Consider the following 17,506-nt stretch of genomic DNA (forward strand, 5'->3'; position numbering starts at 1 on the left):
ATTTTGGGAGTTTAATTTTAATTTGTAAATTCAAGTTTTAAATGCATTTACTAATGAATAAAATAACTTAATAGTAACTTAAAACTTCGTAAAAAAGAATAATTGAAAACCGCAAAATCATTTGCGAATTTATAAATATTTGATTGCAACAAATAAACAGGCGAGCAATAATTGATTATAAGTTTACAATTATGGGTTTTATGAAAAAATCCACCAAAATTAAAATTTAGAAATTAAAAGTGAAAACCTTGATGGTGTAACTGAAAGTCAGTCATATCATCTAAATCAACTCTAATTTAACATAATCAGTTGCGAAAGTGGTGAGTGGATTCATTTCAGTTCGCTTAAGAAACTCAAAGCATAATATAAAACTTGAAAAAATAATCTGCCATTTCTGGGTGCAACATATATAACTTTATACAATTAAACAGCAAATACTGTAAAGTTGTCCTCAATGAGTCCGAACTCGTCGCATTCAGATACACATGTGAACCACTTAAAACTTTTTCGAACGTTTGTAGGATAACAGCGGTCTGGAATTCGTTTGCGGTTAAACAAAAAACTTTTTTTTAAGTTTAAAAATTTTAGTTTCACATTTTTGTGAAACAAATCTTTAAACTTATATGTTTTTAAGTTTTATGATGAATTCCCCAACTTTTAAAAACAGAATATACTTGCATTAGTACTGAAGTGAAGGCCAAAAACTTAATTACTTAAAAAAATTGTACCAACATTCCGTCTGAGCTTTGGATGAATAAAAAGATATTCAAGGTAATCCTAACTAATTGTTGTGTCACATCAGAGATGTGCATCAAATACGACTAGTTAGATTTGATTGAGCTGAAATATAACATCCGTGGGGTTGATATTAAAGAGGTTTTTTATACAATTCTAATTTTCTCCCAGCGCAACTCATCAAGAACATTTTAAGTAAAACAATAAATTATTTTAATAGGACAAAAAAAAAAAGGAAAAAAGACGTTTCCGATTCTCAATGACTGAATTTTTATATAAACCACTGAGCTTTTTGCTTGAGGGAAAAAACAAAAATTTTTAAAGACCACGTCTGGACTATTTTTAGTCTACAGAGGGAAAAAATATTTCAAAAGTTAAAAACATTTCAAAGAAATTTTGATTTAAAGACACTTTTAACCATTTTACATTAAAAAAAAAAAAGATAAATGAAGATGGTTTTCAGAAAATTATTTGAATATTTTCATCAACTAAAAGAAGGTAATAAGTTTTAATCCTAATGCTCAGCAGGAGATCATCTTGCTGTGATCATCTATGCTTGAATCAAACATAGAATATTTGCTTGAATCATAAAGAAAAAAATTACAAAATATCCTAGAAGACTTTGAAAATAGATTTAAAGACTTGCATATAGTTAAATTGATTGTTAATTTTTTAATGAACCCTTTTATATCTAATCCCATCAAAGATAAATCTACAGCTGAAATGGAGCTGTTAGATTTCCTAGAAAAAACTTTCATGTCACTAAGCTTCATTTGATTTTTGAAGAATTGTTGATGAACTGCAATATCCCCGAGCAAATCAGATTCAAATTTATTTTATTCAAAATTATTTCTACTTCTAGGGATGAGTTAACTTGTTTAAGCCGGACAGTAGTGCAAAGATCTCTTCTTTTTTATATACTTAATGAGAGCTTAGCAAGATAAAATTTTGTTTGTATTTTAATTCAAAATCAATGCAAAAAAATTTGACTCTTAAGAACTTTCGCTGGAATTTGACAACAATTTGACAAACAACTCTCGCTGGAATACGATAACAACCGTTAATTAAAAAAGGAAACGTGAGGTGTTTGCTGATTTTAAGCGACTCTATACTTCCGTATACTTACTGTGAACCGTTCGTAATAATAAGAAAATTCATATATTTATATTTTAATTTAAAACAGTTTCGTCTTAGCTATATATTTTAATAAAAAACAAATGATTCTTCAATTACTGTTGAATTTAACAGCAATAGTATAATCTATTGCTTTTATTAAAATATATAGTAAAAAATAAATTTTATTTAAATATATAGTGAATATAATCAACATTTGTTTATACATTTAATTAATACTCGAATATTTTTTATCAGCAAAAAGTCAAATACTTTGATCCTTATCCACAAAATTTTTTTTTTTTTTTTTAAATTTTTAATCTTGAAATCTTTAACTAAAGAGACTGGGAAGGAACATTTAAGTATTTACAAGTTCAGAGAAAGGAATTTGAAAGATCTTCATGAAATTTTTGAAGCGTTTACACGCTGTGCACCAATGACGCACTTCTTCAATAAAATTTTGCTTCTGATTTGTTTTTATATAACAAAAATGTTTTGGTCTTTTCAACGACACCTGTTCCAACCAAAATAAAGATTATAAAATTTTAGAATCTTTATTATCAGTTTTTTGGGATTATGTATGACGGTTAATTCTATTACGAAAAATCTCTGCCGTTGCTGCAAAACGAATCAAATTTTTTTCCCTTAAAAACCTTCTTCACATACTCTTTTAACTTGTTTAGCCAGACACATTTTTAAATGTCGAAAATTATAAAGATATTTTCAATATTAAAACAGAGATTAAAAAACAGCTCTTGTTTTCAAAAATGAGGAGGCTTTTGTCCCCTTAGCTTGTTACCCTTTAGCCCTAAAAGCGTTCTTTCATAACATGAAGTAGAGTACATATTTTTGTTTGCTAGCAAAGCTGTAAAAATAAAATCCTGAATCAAACGTTTTTTCATTTTTAATTTTTAATAATTCATTTTTAATAATTCAATAGATCATGATTTTTTATAAATACATGGGTCCATGGCCTAAAATTGTAACTTTTTATAAAATATTCTTGACTTTATACTGACCTTTCTTAGATAGCATTGCGAGGTAATCTGGAATTTTTCCATATAAATTACAATTTTGAAATCTTTAAATTAAATTTTTTTTGGGTTTGAAGTCAGATTCTCTGATTCATCAGATAAGCAGTCTTCTCATTCTTTTTTCTGGAATGTTGTTCGATTGGTTGCTTCTGCTTTAACAGCATGAGGCGTTTCCCACCAGTATTTGTTAGATCAATACAACCTGTCTTTAAAGTTGCTGATACGCAGTTTAAAAACTTTGTGGAAATGTTTGGAACTTGAATTATACGGATCTTTTTTGTGACTAACAATTATTGCAAAAATGTTTTATCATTTGATGATTTACGCAAAGTCATAATTTCATAATGCGTTATTTTCAAACTATTATTCTGTTTATCAATTTGTGCAATTATTAATTGTTGATGCTTTACATCTCCGGAAGAAATTTATTTCGTTTTCAATTATATTGAGTTTGAAATTTACTAAAGTAAGAAGCTGAGTTTGCTTACTTAAAAGTTGTTGTTCTTTGACTAATAATATACTTTTAACAGCATTCTAAAACTTATACTTCTAAACTACCTGAACATACATTTTTACTTATGTATAAATCTCTTTTTACAATCAGGCAGAAATCAGTTTGAAACAAAGGTCGCAGTAAAATAACCTGAAGAATAAATTTCTTTTAACCGCGGTATAGGGGAATTCTTAAGGATAAGCATTTAAAACATAACAAATATAAATAAGTAAATCATATAGGCATTTAAAACCCAAATATTAACAAACGTTAATATCTGGCTTCAAAGACTCTACTTTCCATGTCTACAATAATTTTCAATGCAGATTTTATGCTTCTTGTTACAGGAACTGAGATACAATCCGAGCTTAGTAAAAGCCGCAGTCCATTGGTTAAAAATAAGTTATTTTCTTTAACAATTTATTTTGATTTTCAACCTGGGAAAGGTATTAAAGTTTTCACGAAAAAAGAACAAGAAGCATTTGAGAAGCAAAACTGTTTCTTAAAAAAGAAACAATTGAAAGTAGAAACAGCTTCGTGTTTAGGAAAGTTGGACCGGAAAACTCACCACTCAATATCCGTTATAATCCCTTTAAACAAAAACATATTTTGATATCATCTGTTTTTAATGAAAACGTTTTCTCAAGTGTGCACTTGAGTTTAACTAATCCATGACAAAGTCTCCAGATCGCGTTAGAAATCCTAAGATTACATCAACAGCATTACATTATTCTCACTTTCTTCCTTATAAATTAAATTTTTCCTACATCAACTTGAACATTCAGCACCTGGCTAACGGTACGGATTTCGCGCTTGTGCTTGAATTTGTGCCGCCATTTGACACAACGTGTTTGTATATTTCAAATCCTCCACCTATATAGTTTTATTATCTTTTATTGATTATTCTCTGTTTAACTAGGATTTAGTAAATAGCGAGGGTTGTAACTTCAAATATCGAAATATTGGGGTGGAAAGAGATTAAAGGTGGCCTTTGTCAATTTGTTTAACACCCATCAATAATGTTGTTGTGTGACCGTTTAGATTACGAAAACAATTTTTAAAATATAATAACAACAATTTTCAGTTTTTCGATTACAAAAATAGTAACAAAGGGTAGTGATAATTAGAAATATTTGCACTTTTTTAATGTGAATTGCGTTTGGCCTTTAAAGAAAATTTCAATTTTTTTCCATGTTTTAGAATCAAATTTCTTTTATATTTTGTAAATAAGCATTTAATAATTTTCAACACGAACCGATTTTTTTGTCGATTGCTTTTCGACCTGCACATTTTTTGTGGTCTCTAATCTTTCTTAATGTTTTATGATTGATAGTTACTATGATACATAAGAACCTGTACCGTGTTTTAACTAGTATAAGGTTGCGAGGGCAAATATGAGGAGGTGTCATGGTCATAATTGCTATCAATTGAAATGCGAATCTGGCGCCAGTTTATTGTAGGGTCGTTGGAAAATAAATTTTTTGAATGCTTCCTTGTGGCTCAGCTTTACTGTGGTCAACAAAGTAAGATTCAATTATGTAGGTTGCCTAAGATTGTGATCACTATATTGTTCATTTATTGGATAACATTTGTAAACTAGTCAACAATTTGAAAAAAATAAAACAATAACAAACGTTTACAAAAACAATCGTTACGATATCATAACAAAAATGACGACGGGAATGAGACCACTTAAAATTTTTTATTTATTTTCGATAATAAGAAAAGATCACAAAGTCTGACAAATATCATCAGTTTATCTTACCATCTCATCTTTTTAGAATTAATTTGATGTTCTTATGGTTAGAGGATGTTTACGATAGTATACTCCCAATCCTTTTTTTTTGTAACAGCAGCTTTAGGCACCTTTGAAAGCCTGGGATTGAATTTGGAATTTGAGTCTTTCAGTTCATAAACATAAGTTTTTTTTGAGATTAAGAAAGTTGAAATTAGACCAACATAGATCAAAAATGATTTTATTAAACTTTATGCATAAAGTTTTTTATAAAATTAATGAAACAGAGTCGAAAATTTTAAAAGTAAAAGTTAAAAATTTTAAAAATAAAATTATCAAGTTTTTAAGGTTTTGTTTTTTTTATCAAGCATTTAAAACTATACGACGTCATGAAACTCTAAACTCCTTCCACTTTATACATCCCTAAAAAAATCTAACGCCCTAACAATTTAATAACTGATCTTCTTTTTATTTCGTATTTTAATTTTTGCAAGAGATTTCTTATTGCAATAGCTATCCAATTTGAATTAAAAAATATGCAGGGGTTGAAAATACCATGAGTCAATTAAAAAAAGAAATTTAAAAAAAATGAAATACTTGCAATAATTATTAGTTCATCGTCACGAGCACTTATCACCTTAATTATCACCTTAAATTTATCGATGAAACATTTACTTAAGCTCAAGAGTTTTACTTATAGCTTGCTTGGTTTCAAAACGTTTCCTAAACGCCGGATGTTTGTTGATTATCAGCCGTAATTTTATTACCAGATTATAATTATTTAAAAACAAAATGGCCTCACACTGTATTTATAAAAGTACACAAAGCCTCTTAATGGCGTAAAAATATTTACATGTAAGCATGGTTATTTACATAAATTTTATTTATAAGCGTATTAGTAATTTAAAAGATATACATAAAAAATATAATATATCAAATAAACTTATAAGAAGCGTTGTAAAATAGTCAGAAGCAAAATCTTCTCAGCATTTTTTTATTAAAGGCTCAAAAAATGGACTTCTCTAAGTGGATCTAGGTTTTGTAACTTGATTTCAAATGCTCCAAATAAGTTTGGTTTCACATTCTTATCAGTTGCAAGGGTTAGAAGTTTTTGTAAACAGATTCCTGTAAGTTACCAGAGATTTTCTCTGCCGCTTTATCTGGGGATTATCAAGTCCTGCATAAATGACTTTTGATAATAACCGGGCGCCATTCATGTGAGAGATTGCCCGAAGTGCATCTGCTGGTGACATAAAAAAAACGGTTGCTGATCTAACCTTTTGACTTTCAGGAGTGATTTCTATCTTTGAAATTTGACCAAATGAAGAGAACCTTTCGCGCAAAATTTTGTCATCGACGTCAAGATCAAGATTCTTGATAACAACTGGAACTCCTTAACCACAAGAAAACTATTTAATTATAACAATAATAATAGTAACAGTATTGATAAATATCATAAAAAACGTTTGAAATTTAATAAAAGTTTCTAGTTTAAACAAACGAAAAAATAAAAACATAACTGATATCAAAGCATCAGCTTCACCTTCGTATAAGTTCGTACTTTTTTCCATCGTCCTAAAGAACGTCAAAGGTACTCTTTCTTCCAACCAAACAGTATCAACAGTGAAAATTTCCTGAAAGAAACTGGTAGCAAGTTACTGAATCTTGAATTAAAAAAAAAAACACAAATGTAATTGATGCTTCATCAAAATTATCCCTTACAAACAAAACTGTTAAATATGCTTGGTTGTCATAACAACGAAATTGAGGTGACGTAGGTGACATAATTGGCTGGTTTTAATGTTTTTTTTTAAAAAAATCAAAACAAATTTTTAGAATTTTCGAATTATTTAATATTTTTTTAATTTATATGCATGTTTATTTGATGCGCTCGTCATGTATTTTATTTGCAGGAGAACATCAAAATAAACTGATCAGTTTACTTACAATAAAAACAAACGATTTGCTGAAAATATCAAAACTTTTTTATTGAAATTTTATTTTTAAAAAACAACTTAAAAGCTTAGCTCTACAAAGCACCAGCAGTTGATGGGAATTTTACCGAGTATCTGGGTTTGATTTGATTTTTAATACGCTCTTGGGTTTCATACAAATTTTCACAATTTAAATGATGTGGCTCAGGATCTTTGTACGGATCAAAAATATTTTGAAGGATTCTGCCGTGCTCCGATAATCTTACTAATAAGGATTCTGCCGTGCTCCAATAATCTTACTGATATTGAGGCTAAAAAATGGGATGTAAAATTTGCGAATTTTATATCTTAAAAAAAACATCATGGCCACATTTGCTTAAACTAAATTGTTTGAAACTACTTTTGCTTTACAGCTGGTTGTCGCCAACTTGGTTTCGCTCACCCAGATATTTATCGATGAGTGTAGTGGACGGTTATACTCAGCAAAACGGTTTGTTTGTCTAGAAAGAAAATGTTTTGTGATGCAAATGAAACAATAAAAGAATCAGCAAAGGTTATTTGTAACGAGAACCGCTTCTATTTCAAACGGTCTGCACATTTTCAGACCATCCAGATGTTAATTTTTATGCGACTGACTACCACGAAATGCTTGATTAATCACTAATTTAATTTACTACAAGAAGCAAATTTTATTCTTAAGCAGATTTAACTAAACTTAAAACGGAAAATGAAGTTTTAAATGTAAACAAAATTTATTAATTAGTTTAAGCTTCGTAGAATTCATTTTTCCCGGGTTGGGTGGCTGTCTGACAAACCTGTGAAATCCGGGAAAATATCTAATATTTAAATATACCTCACCTCAATATTACGTAGGATTGACAAAAAAATGTGTGAGCCACCAACACATACACTAAAAATCTGTTTGATTGCATGATTTTTTCAGGCTAATTGGTTACGAATATTTAACTTTTAATGGAGTTAGAAGAATCCTTTAAAATTTTTATCTTAGAAAAATTCTATGAAGGTAAATATTCAAAATAACAATTTAAAAGTTCGCAGTTTATTATTAGTCTTCCTCTTATTATTTATAGCTAAAAAACTTCAATTGTTCGTCCCACAAAAAAACTTCTTTTTTGATAAATAAATAGGTGCTTTAAGATTGATAAAATTTGATGAACAAATTTTTTTCTTTATAACAGGAAGAACATTGTAAAGGAAACTGGGGTGAGAAAAGGCGAAAAGGTTTAGGAAACTGGGGCGAGAAAAGGCGAAAAATAAGAAGTGAAAGGTTTAGCAACTTTTTTTTTTTTGCATTTACTTTTATTGCGAAAAAAAAATGTCTTTGAAAAGATATGGCACCGTATTGCAAAGAAATTTCTTCAATATTTTAAAAAATGAAAGATGTGGCTTCGGATCTTAGTACGGATCAAAAATATTTTTAAGGATTCTGCCGTGCTCCGATAATCTTATTAATATGGAGACTGGAAAATGGGACGTGAACTTTGCGGATTGTGATTCTCAAAAAAAAATATCATGGCCACATTTGCTTAAACTAAATTGTTTGAAATTACCATTGCTTTGTAGCTGGTTGAATACGCGCCAATTTGGTTTCGCATTAAGTAACGCCACCCAGATATTTATTCGCATTAAGTAACGCTCACCCAGATATTTATCGATAAGTGTAGTAAACGCTTATACTCAGCTAAATGGTTTATTTGCTTAGAAAGAAAATTTTTTGTGATCCAAACGAAACATTAAAGGAATTAGCAAAGGTTATTTATAACGAGAACCGCTTCTATTTCAAACGGTCTGCACATTTTCAGACCATCCAGATACTAATTTTTATGCGACTAATTACCAAGAAATGCTTGATTAATCACAAATTTAATTTAATCCAAGAAGCAAATTTTAATCTTAAGCAGATTTAACTAATTAAATTTAAAACGGAAAATGAGGTTTTAAATGTAAACAAAATTTATTAATCAAAATTTAAGCTTCGTAGAATTCATTTTTCGCCGGTTGGGTGGCTGTCTGCGAAATATGTGAAATCCGGGGAAACATCTGACATTAAAATATACCTCAACTCAATATTATGTAGAATTGACAAAAAATTGGGTATGAGCCACCAACACATACACAAAAAATTGGGAGTGAGCCACCAACACATATGCAAAAAATCTGTTTGTTTGCATGATTTTTTCAGGCTTATTGGTTACAAACATTTAACTTTTAATAGAGTTAGAAGAATCCTTTAAAATTTTTATCCAAGAAAAATTTTATGAAGGTAAAAATTCAAAAAAATAATTTAAAAATTCGCAGTTTATTATTAGTCTCCCTATTAATATTTATAGCTAAAAAACTTTTGTTGTTCGTCCCACAAAAAGAAATTTTTTTTAGATAATTAAATAGGCGCGTTAATATTGATAAAATTTGATGGACAAATTTTTTTCTATATCACAGGAAGAACATTGTACAGAAACCTGAGGGGAGAAAAGGCGAAAAAAAAAGTGAAAGGTTTAGCAACTTTTTTTTTTTTTTTGCATTTACTTATTGCGAAAACAAAAGGTCTTTGAAAAGATATAGCACCGTATTGTAAAGAAATTTTTTCAGTTTTTTATAACTTCCCAGACAGCTACGACACTGGGCCAGAATTCCGGCGAATCATCGCACGCCGTGACGACAAGATTAGTAACGGGCCAGTACTGGCCCGAGTCTGGCATGCTTCTGGCGAGTAGTCGTACGCCATTGCGATGGCATTTGATATTGGGCCAACAATGGCCCGATTGTGGCGGCTACAGAGTTTTGGCCGAATGTCGTTTTGCCATAACCGCCATTATTTTGAATATTTTCTGCGTCATCCATTATGATTTTATAGACGCGAAGACAAATGCTTACAAGATATATTTCGCAAATTTCTTGCTTTTGCTGTTGTTTTTTTATTATGTTATTATTACAAAACGTATTGTAATAATAATAGCAAATGTACGTTTGCTATTAAAAAAAATGTTGCTTTTTTTTTAAAACGTATAATTATGGGCGCTAATTTACTTTTCTACCCCCCTATTTTTATTTTTGATTATAATAGAGAATTTTATCCTAATTAAGAATCGTATAAAAACATACACCTGAAAACCAAAGGAAAGTTCTCTAATTTGATGTTGAAGTGTCAAAAAAATATACCAAAAACGCTAATATTCGCCATCTTTTTTTACAACACTTTAAAATTTCACTATTTAATTACGCCGCCTGGTTTCTGTAGTTTAAAAGTAATTAAAATTCTCATGAAAATTCAGAAAGTATTCATGAAAATTCCGATGCAAAAAATTTGCAAAAAACAAAATGTAATTATAAAAGACTCTCTCTATAAGAAATGTTTCTTTATTTCTGTTTTAAAATTAAAATGGCGAATGCTAGACGACCGACTATTATTGAATTTGATAGCCTTAATTTACCGGAAATTGGTTGCAGGTTTAAAAACAATAATAACGAGTGTATCCGTTGGTGCAGGGAGTTTGGTTTACTTGCTATCAGTATGATCTGTCCTCGATGTAACATCCAGTGCAACGAACAAAATAGTGATAATGTCGATGGAAAGATTTGGAGATGCATGCAAAAACAATGCAAAAAGAAAATAAGTATTCGTGTTGGGAGTTTTTTTGAAAGATCTCAACTGAAACTTTGGCAAGTAATAGGTATTACTTATATTTGGACTCGTAGTGCCGGAAAAAGTCGTGGCCTTTCAGTAGAAGACATTCAAAAGGATTTAGAAATTGGTAGCAATAAAACTGTTGTTGATTGGAATCAGTTTTGTAGAGACATTGCCGTTACTTATTTCCTTAATAACCGTGTGCAATTAGGAGGACCAGGTTCAATAGTGGAAATAGATGAATCACTTTTTTCAAGAAGGAAATACAACCGAGGTAGAATTGTGGAAGATCAATGGATTTTTGGTACGTACGATATAGCGACTAAAGAAGGGTTACTCATTCCTGTAGCGCACCGCGATGCTACAACCTTACTACCCATCATCATACAATGGATTCGTCCTGGAACTGAAATATGGAGCGATATGTGGGCAGCATACCGAGGTTTAGCAGCGCAAGGCTTTCAACATGGTACAGTAAACCATACTTTACATTTTGTTGATCCCGCAACAAGTGTTACAACAAACAGGGTTGAGGCAATGTGGCAAAGAAGCAAAGCCAAATTTAAAGCTATGTTTGGGCCCACAAATCGAGAAATGATTCCCGATTATTTGTCAGAATTTATGTGGGCGCAACGTTTTAAAGAACATTCTTATTTTCACTTTTGGAACCAAGTTGTAGATGAATATCCCGTTTGAATAATATTTTTGTATATTTTGTATATTTTAGATAAACATTTGTTTATCTAAAATCATTAATATATTTTTAAAAAAATCTATATAATCTGAAAATAAGAAAAAAAGTTATTGAAATTCGAAGTTTTTTCAAGAAAAAAATACTTAAAAAGAAAATGCATAACAAATTTCTCTATAAAATGGTTTAGCGAAATAAAAACCGGGCTATAAAGTTTTTTTAATAAATAGTTTCATGTTTACTGCATTAATTATTAACTTAGTAGTTTTGTAAAAAAAGATGGCGAATATTAGCGTTTTTGGTATATTTTTTTGACACTTCAACATCAAATTAGAGAACTTTCCTTTGGTTTTCAGGTGTATGTTTTTATACGATTCTTAATCAGGATAAAATTCTCTATCATAATCAAAAATAAAAATAGGGGGGTAGAAAAGTAAATTAGCGCCTAATTATGTTGTAATTAGAATTGCAATTGCTACATCCTAACTCTTTAAGTGACCTTGGTTGTAATCTATTGTCATTTACATTATAATCATGAAAGGACTTTGTCAATTGTTACTTTTCTCATTTTAGCAATTCAATATAAGAGTGAACCATCCAAATTAAATCTTTATATATTTTTCCATCTTAACTTCGGGATAATGTATTGTTCTGTTACATATATAGTTAGAGTTATTTTAAAAAGCTTGAAACAAATATTTAATGAAGATATCAGTTGTGAAATATTTAATCTACAAAACTCATTTGGTGAGATAATTGTTACCCCCTCATACATATCTAGAAAAGACAATTTTCGTGCTATAAGTGAAAAAGTTGTAGATAATAATGATTCAGTTTTTGGAACTGTTGTTAATATATTTTCAGATAACAATGTTATTGTTGAAACTGAACTTGGTCATATTTAAATTTTAGTTATAATAATGATGATGAAATATTCTCATCAGATTTGACTACCCTATTAGCTGATTGGGCTGTTCAGTTTAGTGTTAATCTGACTGCTTTGTCATCTTTACTGTGTATTCTCTGTCTGTTTCATCCTGATTTGCCTATTTAAAAAACTCAGCACAATTTTATAGTTGCATATCAAGCAGGTGGTGATTATTTTTGGTGGTGGTGTTTAAAAGTAGCAAAATATCATTTTGGCCAGTTTTGTGTCTTTTGCAAGGTTTTAATTTTAAAAAACCTGTGTGATTCAAGTCTGTTAAGAATCACATTTAGTATCACACTTAGATAAAGTTAAACACATTGCAATTTTAGATGACAGAATTCTCAAGTGTGTATTCAACAAGTTGATGATGGTTTTGTTGTTTCACCCTTACTTCACTTGTTATAATTTAATTTGTTGAAATCTGTACTAAGTCTATTTTCTTACATTATTACTGACAAAATCAATATGCTTATTTCATACATAGTTTTATATGAGGTAGTAATTGAAATATTTAACTTACTTAGGTTAATTTTTCTTGTGTCTTAAGTAATTTTCTTTCTTATAATAACAGTTTTATAACAACATTGTCTATATTTATGCATTTAATAGCTGCTGAATGGAGAAATTACATTTGGTAAATGTAATTGGCATAGAATTGATTCCCATAAATGTTTAATGAATTGTTTTTGATTTCATATTTTATTTGCATTAGATTTTTGAGATACTTTGGTATTTTTAGTATATATATGTACACTACAATGTAGTCATGAATTTAAGTTAAAGGTTGTAATTTATAACTTTTAAGGTTGTAATTTATTGATACTTGTATTATATTCATTAAATTATTTTGTCAATGGTCACTCTCCTCATTTTTGGAATGCACTATAACTATATGTGTATATATATGTATGTATATGCAATAAAATGCACATTAACCTATTGTTAAAATAAACAGTTTCATTAATTTTTTCCTCTTAATTTTAGTTTTCAGGGTCTTCATTGACATTCAATCGATGTTCATCTGTCAGACGGATTCTTGCCAAAGTGAGTGAAGGAACACTTCATTGCACTGGTTAGTAGTAATATGCTTAGAATTTATACTTTCAGTTATTTTAAGTTATTTTTGTAAATGTTTATTTTTATTTTACTAGAATTTTAAAAATGAAATTTCTAAGAGATCCTGATTTTTACAGCTGTTAAAAAAGAGCTGGTTATTTCAGTGGAAAACTTGAAGAAGAAAAAGATTTTATTGGGTAAGAAGAAATCTTTATTTTTATTTAATATATATTTATTTGTATGTGTTCAATTGTTATATTTATAATTTTGTCAAGTTAAAGTTTGTATTTAGGTGCTGTAAAACTAAATCATTTAAACTCGGGAGCATCAAGCGAAGAGTTTGAGCGTTGGCTGAAGAGTATTTTCAGCTTTCAGGAGATCGAAATGGTGGACGAAAGGCTTGAGAAGAACGAAAAAACCCGTTTGATAAATAGCACTATTTCAAACTATCAATAATATCTGTACTGTTTAAAATTATTTTTGTCAATTTGAGCTGGAATAAACATCAAAAAATATTTACTTTTGTATTTGCTTTTTGTGCGATATCACATTAGAAATGGCTAATAATAGTGCGTTAGTGAATTTATATTGGTTAAAAATAACGGGTCAGTGCTGGCATACGATCACGGATGAATGCTGGAAAATGATCCCGGGCCAGTGCTGGCTAGCGATGCTGGGCCATTGGCCGTTTTGACATTGGGCCGTGATCAGTTGCCGGCATCGCGCCGCTGTGGCAAGCGGAACTGGGCCAGTATTGGGCCTCTAACGGGAGGCTGTCTGGGTTATCAGATTTGAAAAATTTGCACAATGGCTAAATGGTTTCTGGTTGCACAGCAAAATAAAAATTCAAAGTAAATGAGAATTATCAGATTGTAAAGAGCAATGGAAAATGTAGCCTCGCTCTAGTTTGTGGATTTAATGGTGGAAGCATAGGTACCTTAGTATTAATACACACAATTATACTCAAGGCAATTATTGAACTTTATGTCTCATCCAGATAATAATATTTAATCAAAAGGTGTAAAGATAAATTTAAAAATTATTTGTACCTTAGCAAACTTTAAAATTCTCACCCTGGTAATAAACAAAGCTGTTTTCAAAAAATTCAAATTGTTAATTCCGGAAAAAAAGTTATGAGAGCAATAGTTTTTATTGAATTTTTAAAACAAAAACTACTCGTACCAGTGTATTCGTAAAATACAGATAACTTACACTGAAGAACAGTAGCAACTTGCTGCAGAACAAAGAAAAAAAAAAAAAAAAGCGAAATATTACTTAGTAAAGCTTCAGAGGCGTACTACATACCGAAGACAACTTTTTACAATAATGTGTACAACAAAGTCCAATCACATGGTAAAGGTATAGGCAACCATGTTATGTACAGTATTTGATTTTGTTTCCGTTTCAGTTCTTATCAGTTGAGCTGATTAGAGGATGCATCATTTAGCAGATTCAGGGATATTACAGAAAGTTTGTAGATGTCACTATAAAAGTATAGAAAGTTTTTTGGTATCTACAAATCAAAGTTATCTGTTTCCACAAAACGCTACGTTTACAATATTTAGTTTCTAATTAGATTTGTTCTCATTTTATTTATAGTTATTTTAGGTTGGTTTTCTAAATACCTTACATGTTATCAAAAAATATAACCATTTTTTCCCAAATCGTAAGACGAAAAGTAACTTTTTCCGTAAAAATCGATTTTTTAAAATAATTTTTTTTAATATTCTTAAATTTTTACTATAGAAAATAATTGAATTTTAAGCGAAACCTGTTTACTCTTAACCCCAGTTTACTCTATGTAACAAACAAATTTACAATTAATTTTTTTATTATTTAGCATTTTAAAGTGCATGTTAAAAAAACAGGCCAGAAAATTTTATAATAGAAATATGTGATAAAAAAAAAAGAAAGAAAAAGGTGCACCTAGTTTTAAGTAAAATTTCATTTTAGTTTCTTCTAAAAAAACGTGAAAAATCTGTTTCTTCAAAGTTAGAACATTTTTACTTTGGAACAATATTGGTGTTCTTGTAAACTTTAGAAAAACTAGATGATGACACCCAGAGAAAAACTGGATGATGACACCAAGAGAAACTCTAAAAGTGAAGGTGCAGTAAGGAGAAAAATGCTTGGTCAATGGAAAAGTTGAAGTAAATAGCTTTTAGTGATGGAACAAGCTTTGAAAAGCAAAGCTCATGTTAAAGTATTTGAAACTGAAATTTGTAGAAATCGCAATATCGTACCGAGGTGAAGTCGGTGACGCCTATTTTTAACCATTGCATACAAGCAACGTTTTAGATTTAAATCTGAAAGTTGTAACAACTGAAATGTGACAACTGCGTTGGTATATGGTACCGCTCTAATTTTCATGGAGTAGATTTGTGTAATTCGAAATCATGCAGATCACTTTCGTCTCTATATAATATTCTTTTATACAGACGAAAGTGATCTGCATGATTTCATGAGAAGGAAGATGATTATTTAAAATGAACGGTAGCAATATCAACAAGATGTCGTTCCAACCTATAAATTGCCACACAATCAAAGCTTCTAAAAAATATCGCATGTTTCGTGTAGCAAAAATTAATTCAAAACAGTTTTTCTTGAATATATGAAAACTTTGAAAACTATTGATTGGTTCAAATTATCAGGGATTTACAGAAGAGTTGGGTTACACTATAATTAGATAAGCTCGAAATACCTGCTCACGCTAGTTTTGAATAGTTGGATAACTTCAAGACTCGCGCGCGAATTAATGTTTGTAAACTTGAATCTATTTGAGAATTCACACTGAAGTCTCGAGTTTCTATTTTAGTACAATAAAGAATTTCGTTTAGATAAAGTTGATTTATTTTGAACAAAAAGAGATTTTTGATAACATAATGGTTTTGATAACAACTTCTAAAAAATGTGATAAGAACTAAATGAAATCTTTTAATTTAAGTGTAAAATTAGATTATTCTAAATTTAAATTTTTTTAAATTAGATTATTCTAAATTTAATTTTTTTAAAATTCTGATTAGTACTTATAACGTTTTTTATTTATAGCTTTATATTTCAAAACTTAATTTTAGTCTGTCTTGAAAATTAGATTTACAATTTTATTGTTTGTAATTAAAGATATATTAAACAAAATCTCTTAAGGTTGTTCATCCACGGATTTTTAAAAAAAAGCAATTGTTTCACCTACCACCAAATTAAAATTTCTATTTTTTTGCAGTTTTAAAAAATGATTAATTGTCTGTTACTTAGGCTTCTATATTTGCTACAGTTACAAATTTTTTTATGTTATGATGAAAGCGTCCTTTTTTAAGTTATTATTTAGAAAACCCTGTGATTTTTCTTCCTGTCTATATTAAGATACCACACAGAAAGCCTAATTAATTATAAATTAATATGAAATTTTTTGATGAGATAAGAAAAGAAAAAGTTATATTGCACCTAAATGGCTGAAATAGTATAATGCTTAATTATAAAAGTTAGGCTATATTATGCAATAAATAAATGTAATGCTTTCTAAATATATTTTATTTTTGTTTGAAAAATATAAATATATTTTTAAAAGTATTTCATTTTCAAATCCACTTCCTCCTCCCATTTCATCTCTGCAGAAAGCTAAGAACAAACTTGCATAGAATGACGAGTAAAATTTGTTTCAATCGTCACATAAAAAACACATTGTTAGCAGATTGTATCTATCTGATGACTTAACTTGATTATCTAATAGACACATCAAATAAAGTAAAAAAATACACCTCTGCAGAAAACTGAGAACAAACTTGCATAAAACGACGAGTAAAATTTGTTTCAATCGTCACATAAAACACACATTGTTAGCAGATTGTATCAATCTGATGACTTAACTTGATCCACTATTAGATACACGTCAAATAAAGTAAAAAAATACATTATTAAATATCTCTTTATTTATGCGCAATAAATAATTTAGTAGTAAAATAATTATTAAACATTAAATTGTAATTGAATCTTTCTTCATTTATTGCCAAAATATAACATGAAAAAAGTTTTGCTATGTGCACGACATCTGGATGTGAGAAGAAAGCGTTATATTTAAAATTAGAACTTCTGTAGAAATTTAATTTATTGTAACACCCTCGCTCCAAAACACTCCTACTGACGT

The 17,506-nt window shown here is 29.3% G+C and overlaps 3 protein-coding genes across 7 annotated transcripts; 2 read left to right on the forward strand and 1 right to left on the reverse strand.

Annotated features, from left to right (window-relative positions):
• Positions 1 to 5,890: 5,890 nt before the first annotated feature.
• On the reverse strand, positions 5,891 to 8,222 carry LOC145189070 (polyadenylate-binding protein 4-like). The gene is made up of 2 exons (XM_080065634.2): positions 6,654 to 8,222; positions 5,891 to 6,503 (listed from the first exon to the last, which is right to left on the reverse strand). The coding sequence occupies exons 1-2, from the start codon at positions 6,679 to 6,681 to the stop codon at positions 6,199 to 6,201; spliced, it is 333 nt and encodes a 110-aa protein (XP_079921760.2). The 5' UTR covers positions 6,682 to 8,222; the 3' UTR covers positions 5,891 to 6,198.
• A 2,222-nt stretch (positions 8,223 to 10,444) lies between these two features.
• On the forward strand, positions 10,445 to 11,386 carry LOC149889097 (uncharacterized). The gene has a single exon (XM_090089185.1). It carries the CDS (start codon positions 10,445 to 10,447, stop codon positions 11,384 to 11,386), a length of 942 nt encoding a protein of 313 aa, XP_089945311.1.
• A 243-nt stretch (positions 11,387 to 11,629) lies between these two features.
• Positions 11,630 to 13,880, forward strand: LOC149889098 (uncharacterized). Of its 5 annotated transcripts, none has more exons than XM_090088200.1 (4): positions 11,630 to 12,128; positions 13,294 to 13,381; positions 13,485 to 13,562; positions 13,647 to 13,880. In XM_090088200.1, exons 1-4 carry the CDS (start codon positions 12,084 to 12,086, stop codon positions 13,655 to 13,657), a joined length of 222 nt encoding a protein of 73 aa, XP_089944326.1. In that variant the 5' UTR covers positions 11,630 to 12,083; the 3' UTR covers positions 13,658 to 13,880. The 5 variants fall into 5 exon arrangements, with proteins under 5 accessions (XP_089944326.1, XP_089944323.1, XP_089944327.1 ...); XM_090088197.1 differs by having other exon boundaries at positions 13,658 to 13,880; XM_090088201.1 differs by having other exon boundaries at positions 13,503 to 13,562.
• Positions 13,881 to 17,506: the final 3,626 nt, after the last annotated feature.

This window comes from Hydra viridissima, unplaced genomic scaffold (genome assembly GCF_058129835.1).
Source record: "Hydra viridissima isolate aposymbiotic clone 2 unplaced genomic scaffold, HvirCarnegie_v1 scaffold_5, whole genome shotgun sequence".
Lineage (NCBI taxonomy): Eukaryota > Metazoa > Cnidaria > Hydrozoa > Anthoathecata > Hydridae > Hydra > Hydra viridissima.